We start from the raw sequence: 15,899 nt of genomic DNA on the forward strand, positions 1-15,899 counted from the left end.
CTGCTCACCTCAGCCCAGTGATCCAGGCCAGTGCCACTGTGGCTGGTCTTGTGATGAGAGAGTAGGCAGGTTATAGGAGACAGCCAGGTCCCTTGTCTGTATTTCAGACTAAGGAATGGGGGTCCTGAGACACCACATTTGCCCAACTTGCTAAATGACCCCTCATGTCCCCCACAAATCTGCACAGTGATGGACACTGTGCATGAAACTGGGAAAACATCTGTTTTGATATTTGGCAGGAGCTACACATTTCCACAGATCTCTCTCCAAATCGAGGAGCCAGCATGGTCACCAGCCTGCAGCTGCAGGCGGTGGGATAAACTGGTTAAGTCTCTCTGTCCTGGTCCTTCCTGATCTTCTACGTTTTCTCTTTTTATCTCCTTTTAGGAAGGGGTGTGGCGCTGCGAATTGAACCAGGGCTCTGTGCTGTCATACAATCAGCAAGCCTCCACCAGACTGAACTACGTTGCCAGATTTCAGTTTCATTGTTTTTAACATTTGGGTTTTTTGTTTGGTTGGCTGTTTTTTGTTTTGTTTTGTTTTTGAGACAACAGGCTGGCCTCATACTCAGAGATCTGCCTGCCTATGACTCTGCTGGGATTCGGGTATTTTCTAAAAGACCCTGCAAAGAAGTTGGCAAGCCCTCACCATTGTCTTTTTCTTACTGATTTGGAGGTTCTTTTTGTTAAAGATACTAAGACATTTTCATGTAAATGTTAGAAATATTTTATTCATCTTAATAATGTCTTTTTTTTTATACATGTCTCATTATATAGACCAGGCCTGGAATTCACAGAGATCTGCCTGTCTCTGTGTCCTAATGCTGGAATTAAAAGTATGCGCCACCACACCTTGTTTGTTCTTAAGACTGGGTCTCACTCTGTAGCCCCTGCTGTCCTGTAGTTTATTGTGTACCTAGACTGACCTCAAGCTCACGGCAAGCTTCCTGTCTCTACTTCCTGAGTGGTAGGTATTATAGGATTAAACCATCACACCCAGTGTCATTTAATGTTTTGTGATATTGTATGTAGGAAGATCGTGTATTAAGACAGACCTGTTGCTCTTTTTTTAAGTTACTGTATTTATTTGTGTGTGTACAATGCACACACATGTGTACTTGCCTGGCATGGTGTGCATAGAGGTCAAGTTCTGAAAAAAGAAAAATAAAACAACAAACAAAAGATCCAGCAAGATGGCGCGGTGGGGAAAGGTGCTTGCCACTGAGCCTAATGACCTGAGTTCTGAGTTCATGGAACCAACTGGCACATGTTATCCTCTGACCTCAAACACACACACACACACACACACACACACACACACACACGCAGACACGCACTCGTGATTTTAATACTGTGTGAAGGCTGGAGAAATGGCTTGGCAGTAAAAGCACTTACTACTCTTGCAGAGGGCCAGAGTTCAGTGTTAATTTGACTGCAACTCTTTTAATATCTCTAGGTTAAGAAATAGCTGAGTTGGGGTTGGGGATTTAGCTCAGTGGTAGAGCGCTTGCCTAGCAAGCGCAAGGCCCTGGGTTTGGTTCTCAACCCTGGAAAAAAAAAAAAAGAAAGAAAGAAAGAAATAGCTGAGTTAAGCCAGGCGGTGATGGCATATGCCTTTAATCCCAGCACTCGAGAGGCAGAGGCAGGCAGATCTCTATGAGTTCGAGACCAGCCTGTTCTACAAGAGCTAGTTTCAGGATACCCTCCAAAGCCACAGAGAAACCCTGCCTCGAAAAACCGAAAAAAAAAAAAAAGCAAGAAAGAAAGCTAAATTTAGATGTTAAATCCAGACAGTGGCATACCTTTCCATTTCCTTCCTCTTTTATGAAAATGTAAACTGGGGCCCAGGAGTCAGGGCCAGCCTGGACTACACAGTAGGATTCCATCTGAAACAACAGGACTGCGGATACAGCTCAGCTGGAGATGTCCTGGTCTAGCTAGCAGGTAGCACTGCATAAATCAGGTGAGGCAGCCTATGCCTGTCTTCCTAGCACTTGGTGGAGGCAGGAGGATCAGAAGTTCAAGATCATCCTTGGCTACATAGTGATTTCCCTAGGCTATATGAGAACCCTCCCACCAAAAAAGAATAATCAAATAACATCAACAAAAAGTGAACAAGAAAGCCAGGTGGTGGTGGCCGTGCATGCCTTTAATCCCAGCACTTGGGAGGCAGAGGCAGGCTGGTCTACAGAGCAAGTTCTACGACAGCCTCCAAAGCCATAGAGAAACTCTGCCTCAAAAAACCAAAAAAAAAGAAAAAAAAAAAAGAAATTCCCCAGTGTGAGAAGTGCAGAGTTCTTTTATCTTTTTCTGGCTATTTGGTATTTTTGTTGGTATTGGGAATATTTTCTATTACATTACCAATTTTAACCTAATATTAACACATGGGTGTTACTGGGATCCAAAGCACACTGGGTGTGCAGACCTGGCAGGCCTGTAACAGCCCCCAGCAGGTCTCCACCCCAAGCTGCATCCCCAGCACCTGGATCCAACCCACCTCTGCTAAGAATGGTTTGGTACTTTCCATCCCTTTGCTTGTAACTGTCAGAACCCCTTCCAGCCCTGACCCGGGCCATCTTCTCCTTGGTTCTCTGCACCTCTGTGGGATGGAATAGCTAGCCCCCTGCTCTAGTCAGCTTCTCTGTGGTAAAGACATTGAAGATCATGGATGCAGCCCACATACTGGGGCCTCTGAAGACCTAAGGCATGGCCCTAGTCAAGCAGTAGGCCCCTGTGTGGATACGGGTCACCCAGACCACCTCTTCTAAGTTTAGCTGCTCCAGACCACCTGCAGGTGTGGACTGTCATGGAAACCCCCACATGTGACAACGGAAAGTCCAAAATTCTACAGGAGTCTTTCTGTTGATCTCCCACAAGAGGCTGGGGCATGCTTGCCTGTAACAGTCAGTGCTCAGACAGTGGTGGGTGTTCTGGGACAGCTTCAGGCTTTTTATGAAAAAGTGCAGACTTTGGTCTATGATGCAGTTTTTAGTTCTTCTTTGTCCATTGCCTTTGGCAGAGGAATCCCCATCTGAGGAGAAGCCCCCTCAAAGGGAGAAGCCCCTAGCTGGGAAGAAACCCCCAGGCTGCAGGCATGATATTAAGAGGATGGTAACCCTGCAAAACAAGGGGCTAACAAGCTGCTACAGGATCAGCACCTGATCACCCAAAGGTACACACACTGCCTTTGGCGTCTGGGTGCTTAATGTGCGTATTCTGCAGCTGGTGGACTCAGAAGCTCCATCAGTGCCCTTGGTGCTCTTGCGACCCTGGCAAGGTGTGAGCAGGGTGCAAGGGCCTGGGGCCTGTGTCCACTCCACCATGTCAGTGAGGAGGCTCTGTGAGGGGGCTTGGTGCTGAGTTGACAGGAGGTTAGGGGTTGACGTTTCTGTAGTAAACACATACCTACAGGAGACAGCAGGAGAGGCCAGTGAGCGGCCTCCTTCGGGGCTGAGGGACGGGTGGTGCCTCTCAGTACCTGTGGGAGGCATAGCACGGGTGTCATCGGCTCCATAGCCACTTGCAAAGGCGCTATGGTTATGGCTTGGAGCCTGGTGATGGACAGTGAGAGGGTCCCGGTTCCTGCACACAGCCTTTAGGGCATTCTCCATCTCTGCCTGTCTTACTATACACCCCCTCCCCCGCTCTGGGGTGACTAGGCCTTCACAATGATGCTCTCTCTCTCCCCAGTACCTGGATCTTATGCTGACTGCTTCACCCATGTTCAGCACTGATATTGTTCCTTCTCCCTTCCTGCCTGGTTCTACACACACTTGCTGGAGAGCAGTCTCAGCACACGCAGAACTCTCAGAGGGGCCTTGAGTTAGGAGATAGGAGAACCCAACAGACCAAGGCTGGGACTAGCCACACATGGTTTCCTGCCCAGATCTCCCTGGTGGCCACCATTATGAGAATGACACTGAGTCAGTCACTCGTGCAGCCTGAGCTCTCCTCCCAGTGTACCACATAGCCCCAGCTGTACCACATCCCAGGGCTGTGCTGACCAGTTGATAGTTGTGCTAACCAATTGATAGTTGAATAGAACACTCACAGGGCCTGAGGCCCCAGCACAACCTGACCATAGCACTTTGCTCCAATAGCTTGTCATGGCCCAGGCCACTTCCAGCTGTGCTTTCTCACCTTGCTGGGGCCACCATTTCCATTTGTATCCACCTCTACACGTGTTTCCATCTGCCTCTAGAACACCTCCCTGATTTTCTTGGCGCTCCTGTCCTTCAGGTTACAAGACCCCCCTGGCCTCTGTCATGAGCCCTGAGAATGCTTAGACTATGAGGGGAACCAGACAGGAACTTGCATGGTCCAGGGTCATTTGTCTAGGGCTCTCTGCTTTCTTGCCCCTTGCTGTTGAACTCTACCTGACAGACCCACAGTTCAATGTGCTGGCCACTTCTGAGCTCAGAGATATTCCATGTGCTGTTTCTATGCATCAGCACACAGGATGAACCATCTCCACTGTCCTGCTAGAATCTTTCATTCCATCGCTCCAGCCCTGGGTCGGGAACAGCTACGGGTTCCCAGCCAGGTCCACTGTCCAGCCCTTTGCATTGGTTTCTTATTGTGGCTACTCTCAGAGGTGCTGGCCCATCTGGGTAGCCAGCGTGTGGCTAGAAACACTGTTTCACCTTCCCCGACCCACAGTTATTTTATTCTATGTGCATGTGCTTGCATGTTTTTGGTCACTACATACATGTCATACCAGTAGAAGCCAAAAGAAGGTGTTAAATCTTCTGGAACTGGAGTTATGAGTAGGTCGTGAGCCATCACATGGGTAGTGAGAACCAAACCCCCTGGGCCCTCTGCAAGAGCAACAAGTGCTCTTAAGTGCTGAGCCACTTCTCTAGTCCCCTTTCTTTTCTAATTCATTGTATTTTCATGCCTGAGTGTGTGCATGTGTGCGTGTGTGTGTGTGTGTGTGTGTGTGTGTGTGTGTGTGTGTGTGTGTGTGTGTTCATGTATATGGAGCTAGAGGTGAGCCTGGGGTGTTTTCTTCAGTTGCTCTCCTCCCAAGTTTTTGAGGCAGGTTCTCTTGTGGGATCTGGAACTTATCTATTCAGCTAGGTTGTCTGGGCAGTGAGCTGTCCCGAGGCTCCTGTCTCTGCCTCCCCAGCACTGGGATAACTCAGCTCCTCAGGCTTGCTGGGGCAGGCAAATTGTCCACTGAGCCGTCTTCCCAGCCCGTCCTGGTTTTAGCCATAAACAGGGAGACTTGCCTCCATCCCAATCCAGGGCTCTACCTCCAGCCCAGGCAGCTACCCTGGACTCCACAGGAAGTGGATACCAGCTGTGTAGGGCCTCCTAAACCCAGCACTAGAACAGTCTCTGTCCCCAACCTGCAGAAGCCAGGCGCTGATTGGCTCCAGGGTGAACAACAGCCTCTGCTCTTTTCTGGTTGAACGTATAACAGAGACATGGAGCAAAGCAGGCGTCGCCTTTCCCCAGCTGGGGAGTAGGTATATTGGCTCACAGGTGCCTCCCCGGATAGTCCCAAGACACCCAAGGTAGAGAGAAGGGAACGCAAGCTCGCACAGGCCAGCAGGGGGCGGTGACGCGCACTCCTGTGGAGACCATGGCTGGCGGGGACGGGACGCTGCGCCGCCTGCTGAGACTGCACCGCACCGAGATCGCTGTGGCGGTAGACAGCGCCTTTCCGCTGCTGCACGCTCTGGCTGACCACGACGTGGTTCCAGAGGACAAGTTCCAGGTGGGCTCCTGGCCCCCTTAGCACCTCTCGGTCTCCTCACGCCTCTCCCCACAACCTAGATCCCTCCCAAGCCCTGCCAACACCCATGCTATAACTCCCCCAACACCCCCACACCCCACCCCCGGCCCACACACCAGCTAAGGGGCGGCCTCAGCCCTCCTCAGGAGACCTCTCCAGGACAAGTTTCAGGTGAGTCCCCTAACCTCACATCCTGTGCACCCCCACTTCCCAGAATCCAGGAAAGGGCAGGAATAGGCAGGTCTCCTTTCCAAAAGAGGCAGCAGGTATTGGAAGTAGCGGGTGCACAGGTAGCCTGATACTGTCACTTCAGGAGACACTCCGGCTGAAGGAGAAGGAGGGCTGCCCCCAAGCCTTCCATGCCCTGCTGTCCTGGCTCTTGACCCAGGACAGTGGTGCCATCCTGGATTTCTGGAGGGTTCTCTTCAAGGACTACAATCTGGAACGGTACAGCCGCCTGCATACCATCCTGGACGGCTTCCCAAAAGGTGGGCCTGTGCTGACGGTGGTGCCTGCCATCCCAGCCTGTGGGTAGCATTGAGGCTATGGGTCTAAGCTAAGTGTTTCAGGGAGTCACTGGAACTGGGCTGGATCTTAAGAGGCAAGGGGCAAAGGTCTGGCTCACCTTCCTCAAGAGCGTCCTGTTCTAGAGCCTACCCTGAGGAAAAGGCTCTAAGATGGGGGGGGGGGGGCTTTGTTCCTGCTACAGATGTGGACCTCAGCCAGCCCAGGAAGGGGAGGAAGCCCCTTGCTGGTCCCAAGATCTCTGTACTGCCACCCAGACCCCCCACCAAGAGAAAAGCCCTAGAGGAACCTCGTGCTACCCCACCAGCAACCCTGACCCCAAAGAGCTCCTCCAGCCCAGGTACTCAGGGAGAGGAGCTAGCCAGGGTTTCAGGGCCCTCTCCAACTGGCTCGCAGGAGCTTCTGTCCCAATGATGCCTGCCCAGGGCCAGCCTGCTAGAGCCGTAGTCACCTCTGAGCACTGGTGGAGGCTCAGTACCTCTCAGCTTCTTCCTGCTCTGAAGGCTGAGTTCCTGGCTGGTGAGGCAGGCAGGTGGTTTTGATTTCATTTCCGTTGAAGAAGGAAACGGCCTAGCCTGGCTTAAGAACACTCAGGGGGTCAGGAAATCCCTTGGTCTGGCCCTACCAGGTGCTCTCCCCCGCCTCACTTTATACCCTGGACCCACCAACACCACCCCAGCCCAGAAAGGGCATTCATTGCCTTCATGCTGCTTCCAACTCCCCTCAGCAGGCTCCCATCCAAAGACCAAGCCCCCTAAGAAGCCAGAGGGCAACTTGGAGTCACAGCGCCTCCCGCTGGGGAATGGTGAGTAAGACCAAGAGAACAAGGGGCTGTGTGTGTCGAGGTTGGTGGGGATCTGATCCCATTGGCCTCAGCTGGATGGCCAAGTCCAAAAATGTTGCCAGTCACCCCACCCACACTGCCCTGAGTGTCTCCTCCCAGATGTCTGCCTGTTTAGTGCTCCCAACCTTCAGGCCAGCCTAGAAACAGCCATGACAAAACTATTCCTGCTCCTCAGCTGGGCCCAACCTTGTTACCGTCAACGGCACACCAATCCCAGTATCACATAGACCCGTACTTCCTGGTCCTCACCCCCCCCCCCAAGATGGCCTAGGAACTCTGTGTCCTGGAACAGCGCAGGTCCCGCATCATGAGATCCTAATTAATCTATCGTTGTGCTCAACTCTGCGAACACTTGCCGTCCCGCAGACCCGTGCTTGTGTTTGTACATGGGCATCCTCTTGTCCTGTACCTTCTCTAGGAATCCAGGCCATGTCGGCTTCCGTCCAGAGAGCTGTGACTGTGTCCTCTGGGGAGGTCCCAGGAACCCGAGGGGCTGTGGAAGGGATCCTTATCCAGCAGGTGTTTGAGGCAGGTAAGTGCATGGGGAGCAGGCTGCCAGGGAGACCCAGGCCCTCGGGAGCAACTGTGGCTGTGGCCAAGGCTGAGAACAAGGCAGCTAGTGTGCCCCTATGAAACTCTGCTGGCTTTGGGGTACAATGATGCTGAAGGCCCATCCGTACATGGCAAGGCCTTCTGTTGGGCCACTGGGCCATTGTCACATCCAGGCATTGAATGTCCACCCCCTCGTTCGTGGGTGCAGCTGAGTCACAGTTGACATCCCTAGACAGTTTCTCCAGGTCTCTCAAGTGCCCACCGAGGACAGCCCACCACATCCAAATGCCCTTGCCCCAGGCATGTATGTCCTGTACAGTCTCCTCATGATTTATCCAGGCTCCTTCCACAATTGCCTACCTACTGGGTAGGCTAGCAGGTCTCACCTTATACACTACCCACGTCATCTGGACAGGACGGAGCCACTCACCATTGCAGTATCTGCTCTCCAGCATCTTCTCTGTCCTGGGCACCAGATGCTGTAGACAGCCAGGATGGCCTGGGAGCTGATGCCAGCCCTGGCCTGTCCCCATTAGAGCAGCCCCAAGATTCTTGTCTGACTCTGCTGGGGCTACCATAACCACAGATTCCAAAGTCAAGATGTGGGTGGAGGCTAAGGAGGGTCCCTTCCTTGTCTCTAGCACCTAGTGCTGTTGTGGTGCTCACTTCTGGGCTGTGGCTATGCCTCTCCTGTCTGACTGTGTGTGTCTCTGTTTTCATCTTTCCTTGTTAGAACATTGGATTTAGGGTCTAGAACTACATCATCTTAAACAATTACATCTCCAAAGTCCGTTTCCAGTAAGGCCCTACTCTGAGCTGATGAGTGGACACTATTTATCTTAGTAAATTCCAGCAAAGAATCCCTCACTATATCCAGAACCCAGGCCTGAGACTTGGCTGTGATTAGGGGATGGGGAGGAATGACAGGCTTCAGTTTCTCCCAGACCCCTGATGTGAGCTCAGGCCCAGTTTCCCTCTCTTCCCAGGAGGCTCCTCTAAGAAGTGCATCCAGGTTGGGGGCGAGTTTTACACTCCTAGCAAGTTTGAAGACCCCAGTGGCAATGCAAAGAACAAGACCCGTGGTAGTGGCAGCGTAAAGCCAGTGGTCCGAGCCAAGGGAGTCCAGGTCACTATCCCTGAAAGCATTGTCTAGTATGTCCATCTTTGAGGAGCTGGGCCTTGGATAGCTTCCCCTCACCCACAACATAGCCAGGAGTTCTTCCTGGGGATTGGGAGTTACTTCCCAGAAGCACCTAGTCCTGGTGGCCACTTGGATCTGCCCTGGCCACCTCATTATTATCCTGCGTGTCTCATAGGGTAGAGATGAGCAGAGAATGGGCCCACAGTGTGGGGTCCCTACCCTTCCAGCCCTTTCCAGTGAGCCCCAGGTTCACCAGGTAAGCCCCAAGAACAGGGGAGCCTGGCTTCTCTATCATTTTTCACCCAGATCTTCTGTCCCTTGTCCTGGGCATTTAGCTGCCTGGAACCCAGAGAGGCCTGAGTTCCTGCCCTTGAGGGGCTCCTCCCTTCCTCCTCCTCCTTCCCTTCTCTCTCCTCCTACTCCCTCCCCCTCTGCTCTTTCTTGGAAGTGGTTTTTTTCCCACGATTTCAAATTAGTCAGAGCAGGTGAGGTTCTTCCAGAGTCTTTTAAAATCACACATTCAGCTGGGTGGTGGTGGTGCATACCTTTAGTCCCAGCAGTCAGGAGGCAGAGGCAGGCCGATCTCTGAGTTTGAAGCCAGCCTGGCCTACGAAATGAGTTTCAGGCCGGTCAGGACTACACAGAGAAACCCTGTCTCAAAAAACAATTTTTTTTCACACATTCACTCCAGACTACAAAAAGCATCTTTTTTTAAAAAAAGATTTTATTTATTTATTATGTATGCAACATTCTGCTTCCATGTATATCTGCACACCAGAAGAGGGCACCAGATCTCATAACGAATATTGTGAGCCACCATGTGGTTGCTGGGAATTGAACTCAGGACCTCTGGGAGAGCAGTCAGTGCTCTTAACCTCTGAGCCATCTCTCCAACCTACAAAAAGCATCTTAGCTGGAGTTGGGGCAGAAGTGCTGCTAAATCTGGAGTATAAGGGTTCCCTGGGGACATCAACCTCACCCTCTCCTCCCCAGCACCGCTGGCTGGCTGTGCCTGAACCAGCTATCATTGATTATATGTCCCAACACCTCAGAGCCAGGCACTCTGCTGGCCCTGGATATCAAAGGTTGAAGGGTCTAGTTCTGTTCTGCTCCCAAATGTGCCTTGGGTATTTGGGGGCCTACGGAAGTTCACGGAAGTATTCCCATGAACTTGGTGGTCTCTGTGCAGGGCTAGCATAGCCTGGTATCTGGGAGCTTCTTGAGGAGGCGGTATCCAGACTCAAAATTACACCTACCCTGACAAAAGCATAAGGAGGGGAATTGGGGGTGACAGAAGGTACCCAGGGCTGACAGGAAACCCAACAGACCCATCTACCCACTATCCTATTTGGTAGTTGGAGTCCACTTAGGGGGCTTGCTTGGTACCCAGTGCTTCTTCCAGAGAGGAACACCCTCAAGGACTAGTACTGTAAAGACATTGGGCAGCACAGAGGCCAGGCAGGGGCCATCCATGGAGCAGGGAGGGAATCTGGGAATCGGTCCCTGGCCATGAGCATTGCAGGAGGAGCCTCTCCAGGGCAGGCTCTCAGGCAGGCACTGTGCTCCCTTCTGGGTCTGCATGGGCCCCTCTCACCTGGTCAGAAGAACGAGGATGAGTGTGCTGTGTGCCACGATGGAGGTGAGCTCATCTGCTGTGATGGTTGTCCCCGGGCCTTCCACCTGGCTTGCCTGTCCCCACCTCTGCGGGAGATCCCCAGGTGAGCAGAGTTCCCCTTGCTACTTGTATCCTGGTCCCCCAGATCCATCACTGTCCTTATCTGCTGACCTTGAAGAAGCCTAGCCCCACACATGGACAGTAAGGGTCCTGCAGGAAGAGCCGTGCTTTAGGACACTGGCCATGGGCACGGTAGGATTTTCCTACCATGTCACCTTCCTTCCCTCCTGCCACGTGGCTCACTCAGGGCAATAGGCCTAAAGGCAGCCACAACACAGTGCCCCAAGGCAAAGGTGCGCATATTATGCCTTTCACCCCAGGTTCCTAGCCCAAACTTCCTTGGGCACAGGTCTTTTTCCCCAACGTCCCCCTAAGCCTCTCAGGTAAGGTGGGGGACACAGAAGCCACAAAGTCACACTCTCCACCCCATCATTGATTACACAGGCCTTTGATCTGGGGAGTGCAGCAGTCTGTGGTGTTCTAGCCTTGGCTGTGCCCCTTGTTTTACCAGGTCTCTCTGGTCCTCTTCCACCAGAGTCCTTCCCCTCCTATCCTTGCTGCCCCACTGCCATCCCTACGGGAACATGTATGTTCTGAGGATGGATCAATGTGGTTGAGGGAGGGCCTACACCTGGGCCATGCCTACAGGCACAGGCACTGAGGGTTACTGAGCATAGGGAATTCTTAAAGATTAGCTGAGACACAGTCTAGGGGACACTGACCCTCTGGCCAGGCCACCCTCCAGGGCTAAATAACCCTCATCCTACTGAACTTCCCTTGTGGTAACCGACTTAACCATTTCTGGGTTTGGTTTCCCATGGTGACATGGAGGGTCCTCAAGCTGCCCCTGCCATGCAGTTCTGGGGTGTGTGTGTGCCTATGGTCTCTGCTTTGTCTGTCCTGCATGCCTGTGACTGATGGCCTTGTGAATAGCGGCCTCTGGAGATGCTCCTGCTGCCTCCAGGGCAGAGTCCAGCAGAACCTGTCCCAGCCTGAGGAGTCCAGGCCCCTGGAGCCACCTGCAGAGACCCCGGTATGCCCATCCTGGGTCATCCCCTTCCTTTTCTCTGTCCCTCGACAGTCCTACCTTCTGGCTTTTCCTGTGAGTTCTGCTTGTCCTGGCTGTAGTGCCATGCTCTATTCCAGCCTGAGCAACCTTTCTGGTGAATTCCCTGCTGGGCCTCGGGAGCTTGTCCTTACAATGGCCCAGTTCCTCCTGCTCTGTGGGCCTGAGCAGGGTACATTCCCACCACTCCTAAAATTCCCCAAAAGCTTTGGTAACTTTCTGTTGTTACACCCCACATCCTGTTAGAAACCCAATTTGCTCTGACAGGCCCTGGGGCCACTGTCAGCAGCTCGAACATGGCAAGGATGGAAGAGTTTGCTGAGAGCCATGGAGCCACACACCCAGCCCTTCTTTTCTGTTTTTAAAATTTATTTTATGTGCATTTGTGTTTTGTCTACATGTGTGTCTGTGTGAGGGTGTCAGATCCCCTGGAACTGGAGTTACAGACAATGTGAGCAGCCATGTGGATACTGGGAATTGGATGCTGAGTCACTATCTGCACCAAGCCTTTTCAACCTCAAACCCACCACAGCAGTCCAGTCATGACTCCTGTGGTGCTGAGCAGTGCCCTGAGTGCTGACCCTTGAATTCCAGATCCTCCTGGGGCTAAGGTCAGCTTCAGAGGGGACCAGGGGCCTGTCCAGAGAGCTCCCAGCCAGCTCAGACGCTGCCATCACCTATGTGAACCTGCTGGCCCCACCTTCTGCAACCCCCCTGCCTCTGCTGAGTGCTGGGATTGAGGGGCAGCAGGTGAGTGAGGGGACCCCTGGGACCTAGGTGCTGTCTTCTGGGAGCTCTTGACCTACAGGGCATGGTAAACCCAAAACAGAACAGCTAGTGGACCCCTAGGGGCTAGGAATTAGAAGGACATTCCAGTGGTCCAGGAGGACTCTGCCAGGAGGAATGTGTTTGACTAAGGGAGGGGGTATACCAGGAGGCACAGGGGCTGTGGGAAAGCACTAGAGGGACTCTTGCATGGCTCTCAACCCTGCTACTCAACTCTGATGTCCCAAAATCCAGCCGAGTCTTCTAGATGGCTCAGCAGGTAAAGGGGCTTGCTGCCAAGCCAAGCCTGAGGACCTGAGTTGGATCCCGAAGACTCACATGGTGGAAGGAGAGACTCACTCTGCAAGTTGTCCTCTGGTCTCCATGCAGACACTCACAAATAGTGAATTAAGGGAGAGAGGGAGGGAGGGAGGGAGGGAGGGAGGGAGGAAGGAAGGAAGGAAGGAAGGAAGGAAGGAAGGAAGGAAGGAAGGAAGGAAGGAAGGAAAAGGCCTAGCTTCGTTATCTGGGCAACACATGCCTCCCCTCACCCCCTCCACGCAACTCCAGTGAGGCAGGACAGCAAAGGCAGAATCTCCTTGGGAGACTCAGAATCCCCCAAGCCCTGCCCACTTCCGGCAGCCACCTTCCCTACAAGCTCCCCTGGAGCCAGACAGTTGGCGGGAGCAGGGCTGGATGAACTGACCCTAGCATGCAAGGCACTTTATGACCATTGCTAGGGTCACCCCTGCCTTCCCTGGACACCAAAGCATCAGAACTTACAGTCCCGCTCATGCGATTTGCAACCACGAGTTTTCCGGGTTAACCAGGTTGGTGGGGCATATGGCGAGCACCTCACAGGCCTTGAGTTGCTGTCCACATTGCTCGATCACACCCCTGCAGGGTCCGGCACCAGGCGCACGGTGTGGTGTGTGCGGGGATGGCGCAGACACGCTGCGGTGTACACACTGTGCTGCCGCCTTCCACTGGCGCTGCCACTTCCCCATGGCAGCAGCCCGACCAGGGTGAGTGAGGCGGTGCAGGCGGGAGAGTAGTCAACATCCCCATGCACCTGGAAGGTTCTCGGACGCGAGCAAGCTTTCGCCACTCCTCTAGGACGAACCCTCGCTGCAAGTCCTGCTCTGCAGACCCCACTCCCACGCCAGGCGAGGCAGCGCCCACTTCAGCGCGCCCAGCCCCTGTGCTTGCCAAGGTCAGTGTGTGGCCAGTTGAGGTGGAATCCTGTGGAAGTGGAGGAGAATTTAAAGCCATATCCACTAACCTTGTGTCCCATTTTATTATTTTTGTTTTTGTCTTTTTTTTTTTTTTTGGTTTTTCAAGACAGGGTTTTTCTGTGTAACAGCTCTGGCTGTCCTGGAACTCACTCTGTAGGCCAAGCTGGCCTGGAACTCACAGAGATCCTCCTGCCTCTGCATCCCCCAAGTGCTGGGATTAAAGGTGTGGGCCACCACCACAGGGCTTTGTTTCTGACTTTTAGAGGCAGAGTATCACTACAGATCTCTGGCTGTCTTGGAACTCACGATATAGACCAGGCTGGCCTCAAATTGGCAGTGGTCTGCCTGCCTCTGCCTCTCAAATGCTGGGATTAAAGACTTGTGTCACATTTTTTTTTTTTTTTTAAAGACTAGTGCTGGGTTCAAAGGTGTCCACCCAGCTCCACTCACCTGCTGACCCTCAGTCCCAGCCTGAGAATCTCTGTGTCAGTTTGCTCTGTGGTGGGGTACTGGCTGCTGCTTCTACAAGCTGGAGTCCTGCTTCCGGTCCCCAGCCTGCCGCTAGGTTGGGTTGACTGTTAACTCTTTGGTTCTAGGTGGGGGACGACTCTGCTGGTCATGAGCCTGCTCTGCAAAGGGATGATCTGGAGTCCCTCCTGAATGAGGTAATGTGTCACCTGGCTTTGGCTGTGCTCCCAACTCCTTTGCTGCCTCAAGTCAGGCAGCTCCCAGCAGTATAGTGCCGCCTCACCCCCACTGCTGCTCTTCCCAGAACAGTGGGACACCATTTCCATGCAGGAGCCCCAGGATGTGGAGTCCTACAGGAGATGAGCTGACTTCCTCCTGCCTGTAATCCTTCCCCTCCTCCTCCTCCCAAGAGCCTGGCACCTGGAAGTCCTATTGTCCTCAGGACTTTAGAACCAGGGGACTTAAGCTCTTGACTCTTGAAGGAGAGCTGGTAGGGTGGTCTTTCAGGGACCTCTCTCTTACCCCTCCCAACTCAGGCTTCTGCATCTTAAGATGGCCCGGTTGACCAGATGTGTTGGTTCCCAGCACTTGGGAGGCAGACGGAAGATTGTGAGGTGGATGCTAGTCTGGACTAGGTGAAACCCTATCTCAAAAACCTGAGGGGCAAGAGAAATGGCTCAATGGCTGAGTGTACTTTGCTCTTGCAGAAAGCCAAGTACGGTTCCCAGCAATCATGTCAGGTGGCTTGTAACTGTTTATAATTCTACCTTAGGAGATCTGTCGCCTCTGTCCTCCTCGGGAACCTGTACAGGCAAACATCACACATTTAGAAACAGGAGGAATAAATTCTAAGAACTTTGAAGAAAGGAGAGGAGGCGGTAGAATTACCGAGAAGCCAGACTTTTCAGGGCTTCATCTACTGGAAGGGCACAAACTCCTTCTGTGGAAGTACAGAGAGAGATGGATGACCCAGCATGAATGAGCATTTGAAAAAATGAGTACCCGCCCCCCATGACTTCCTAGTCCTGATAGGATTCCTGACTCCTGAGCAGAGGGGAAGGATCTAGCTCAGAAAGCCACCAAGAAGAGGAAGGGACAGCCTGGCAGCCAAGCCAAGAGATTACATGTTGCTGTAAAAAAACACCCAGTGAAGTGCTTTACTGGCATGTCCTGTGGGGCCTCAGGTCTCAGCCCCCCACCTTGTTAGAGGGTCAGGGTGGGTGATACCTTCATGTCAGGGTGGTGATGATTCCATAGACACGGCGGGGTGGGCACCAGCTCTGAGGAGGTCCAGCTGGTCTGGACTTCTGTGCTACTCTCTTCCAGCACTCCTTTGACGGCATCCTGCAGTGGGCCATCCAGAGCATGTCACGCCCGCTAGCTGAGACACCACCCTTCTCCTCCTGAGCCCAGGAGACCCAGGAGGGTGGGCAGCATAGCACCAGCCCCCCACGCCATGTCATCGGATGAGGCAGAATAGCCTTACAGCCACTCTGTTCTGAGAGGATGTGCTCTGTCACTCCGGCAGCTGGGCTGGTTAGGACCAAGAGCTGGCAGGTTCCAGCTGTCAGTACCCAGCTTGCAGGTGGTCCTGGTCTTTGTGGGAACACAAGGCCATCCTGTGTCCTGAAATTAAAATCACTTCTGTGGGCTTTGAGGTGCTCTGTAGTGGTTGTATTGGGGTATCCATACTCCTGGTGCTTGACACTATGTCGGGTGGAAGGGGTTCACTTATGGAAGAGGGGTTCACTTGAGGAAAAAGCACAAGGAGGGGTGAACAGCACCCTGTACCCTTGGAGCAAAGCCTGAGGCCCTGTCATGGTCCCCAAGACCCTGTGTGGCTTTATCCCATCTCCACCCTTGTGTCAGTCCCCCTGTGCCAGCCCCTT

At 53.0% G+C, this 15,899-nt stretch overlaps 1 protein-coding gene across 8 annotated transcripts; it reads left to right on the top strand.

The window, feature by feature from the left end:
- The first annotated feature begins 5,586 nt into the window (after positions 1-5,586).
- Positions 5,587-15,417, top strand: Aire (autoimmune regulator). Of its 8 annotated transcripts, none has more exons than XM_035451635.1 (14): positions 5,587-5,721; positions 6,053-6,227; positions 6,449-6,604; positions 6,995-7,069; positions 7,527-7,640; positions 8,650-8,807; positions 8,977-9,057; positions 10,404-10,519; positions 11,410-11,509; positions 12,137-12,292; positions 13,211-13,332; positions 13,424-13,520; positions 14,139-14,207; positions 15,337-15,417. In XM_035451635.1, exons 1-14 carry the CDS (start codon positions 5,587-5,589, stop codon positions 15,415-15,417), a joined length of 1,635 nt encoding a protein of 544 aa, XP_035307526.1. The 8 variants fall into 8 exon arrangements, with proteins under 8 accessions (XP_035307526.1, XP_035307527.1, XP_035307528.1 ...); XM_035451636.1 differs by having other exon boundaries at positions 10,407-10,519; XM_035451637.1 differs by having other exon boundaries at positions 8,650-8,786.
- The last annotated feature ends 482 nt before the right edge of the window (positions 15,418-15,899 follow it).

The sequence above is a fragment of the Cricetulus griseus genome (assembly GCF_003668045.3).
Source record: "Cricetulus griseus strain 17A/GY chromosome 1 unlocalized genomic scaffold, alternate assembly CriGri-PICRH-1.0 chr1_0, whole genome shotgun sequence".
Taxonomy (NCBI): Eukaryota; Metazoa; Chordata; class Mammalia; order Rodentia; family Cricetidae; genus Cricetulus; species Cricetulus griseus.

What these genes read in the sequence shown, in the direction of transcription:
- Aire (XM_035451635.1), top strand. Translation starts at nt 5,587, where the DNA reads ATGGCTGGCGGGGACGGGACGCTGCGCCGCCTGCTGAGACTGCACCGC. An exon ending in GTGAGCCCCAGGTTCACCAG is followed by an intron (nt 9,058 to 10,403) that starts GTAAGCCCCAAG and finishes TCACCTGGTCAG; the next exon opens with AAGAACGAGGATGAGTGTGC. An exon ending in TGGAGTCCCTCCTGAATGAG is followed by an intron (nt 14,208 to 15,336) that starts GTAATGTGTCAC and finishes ACTCTCTTCCAG; the next exon opens with CACTCCTTTGACGGCATCCT.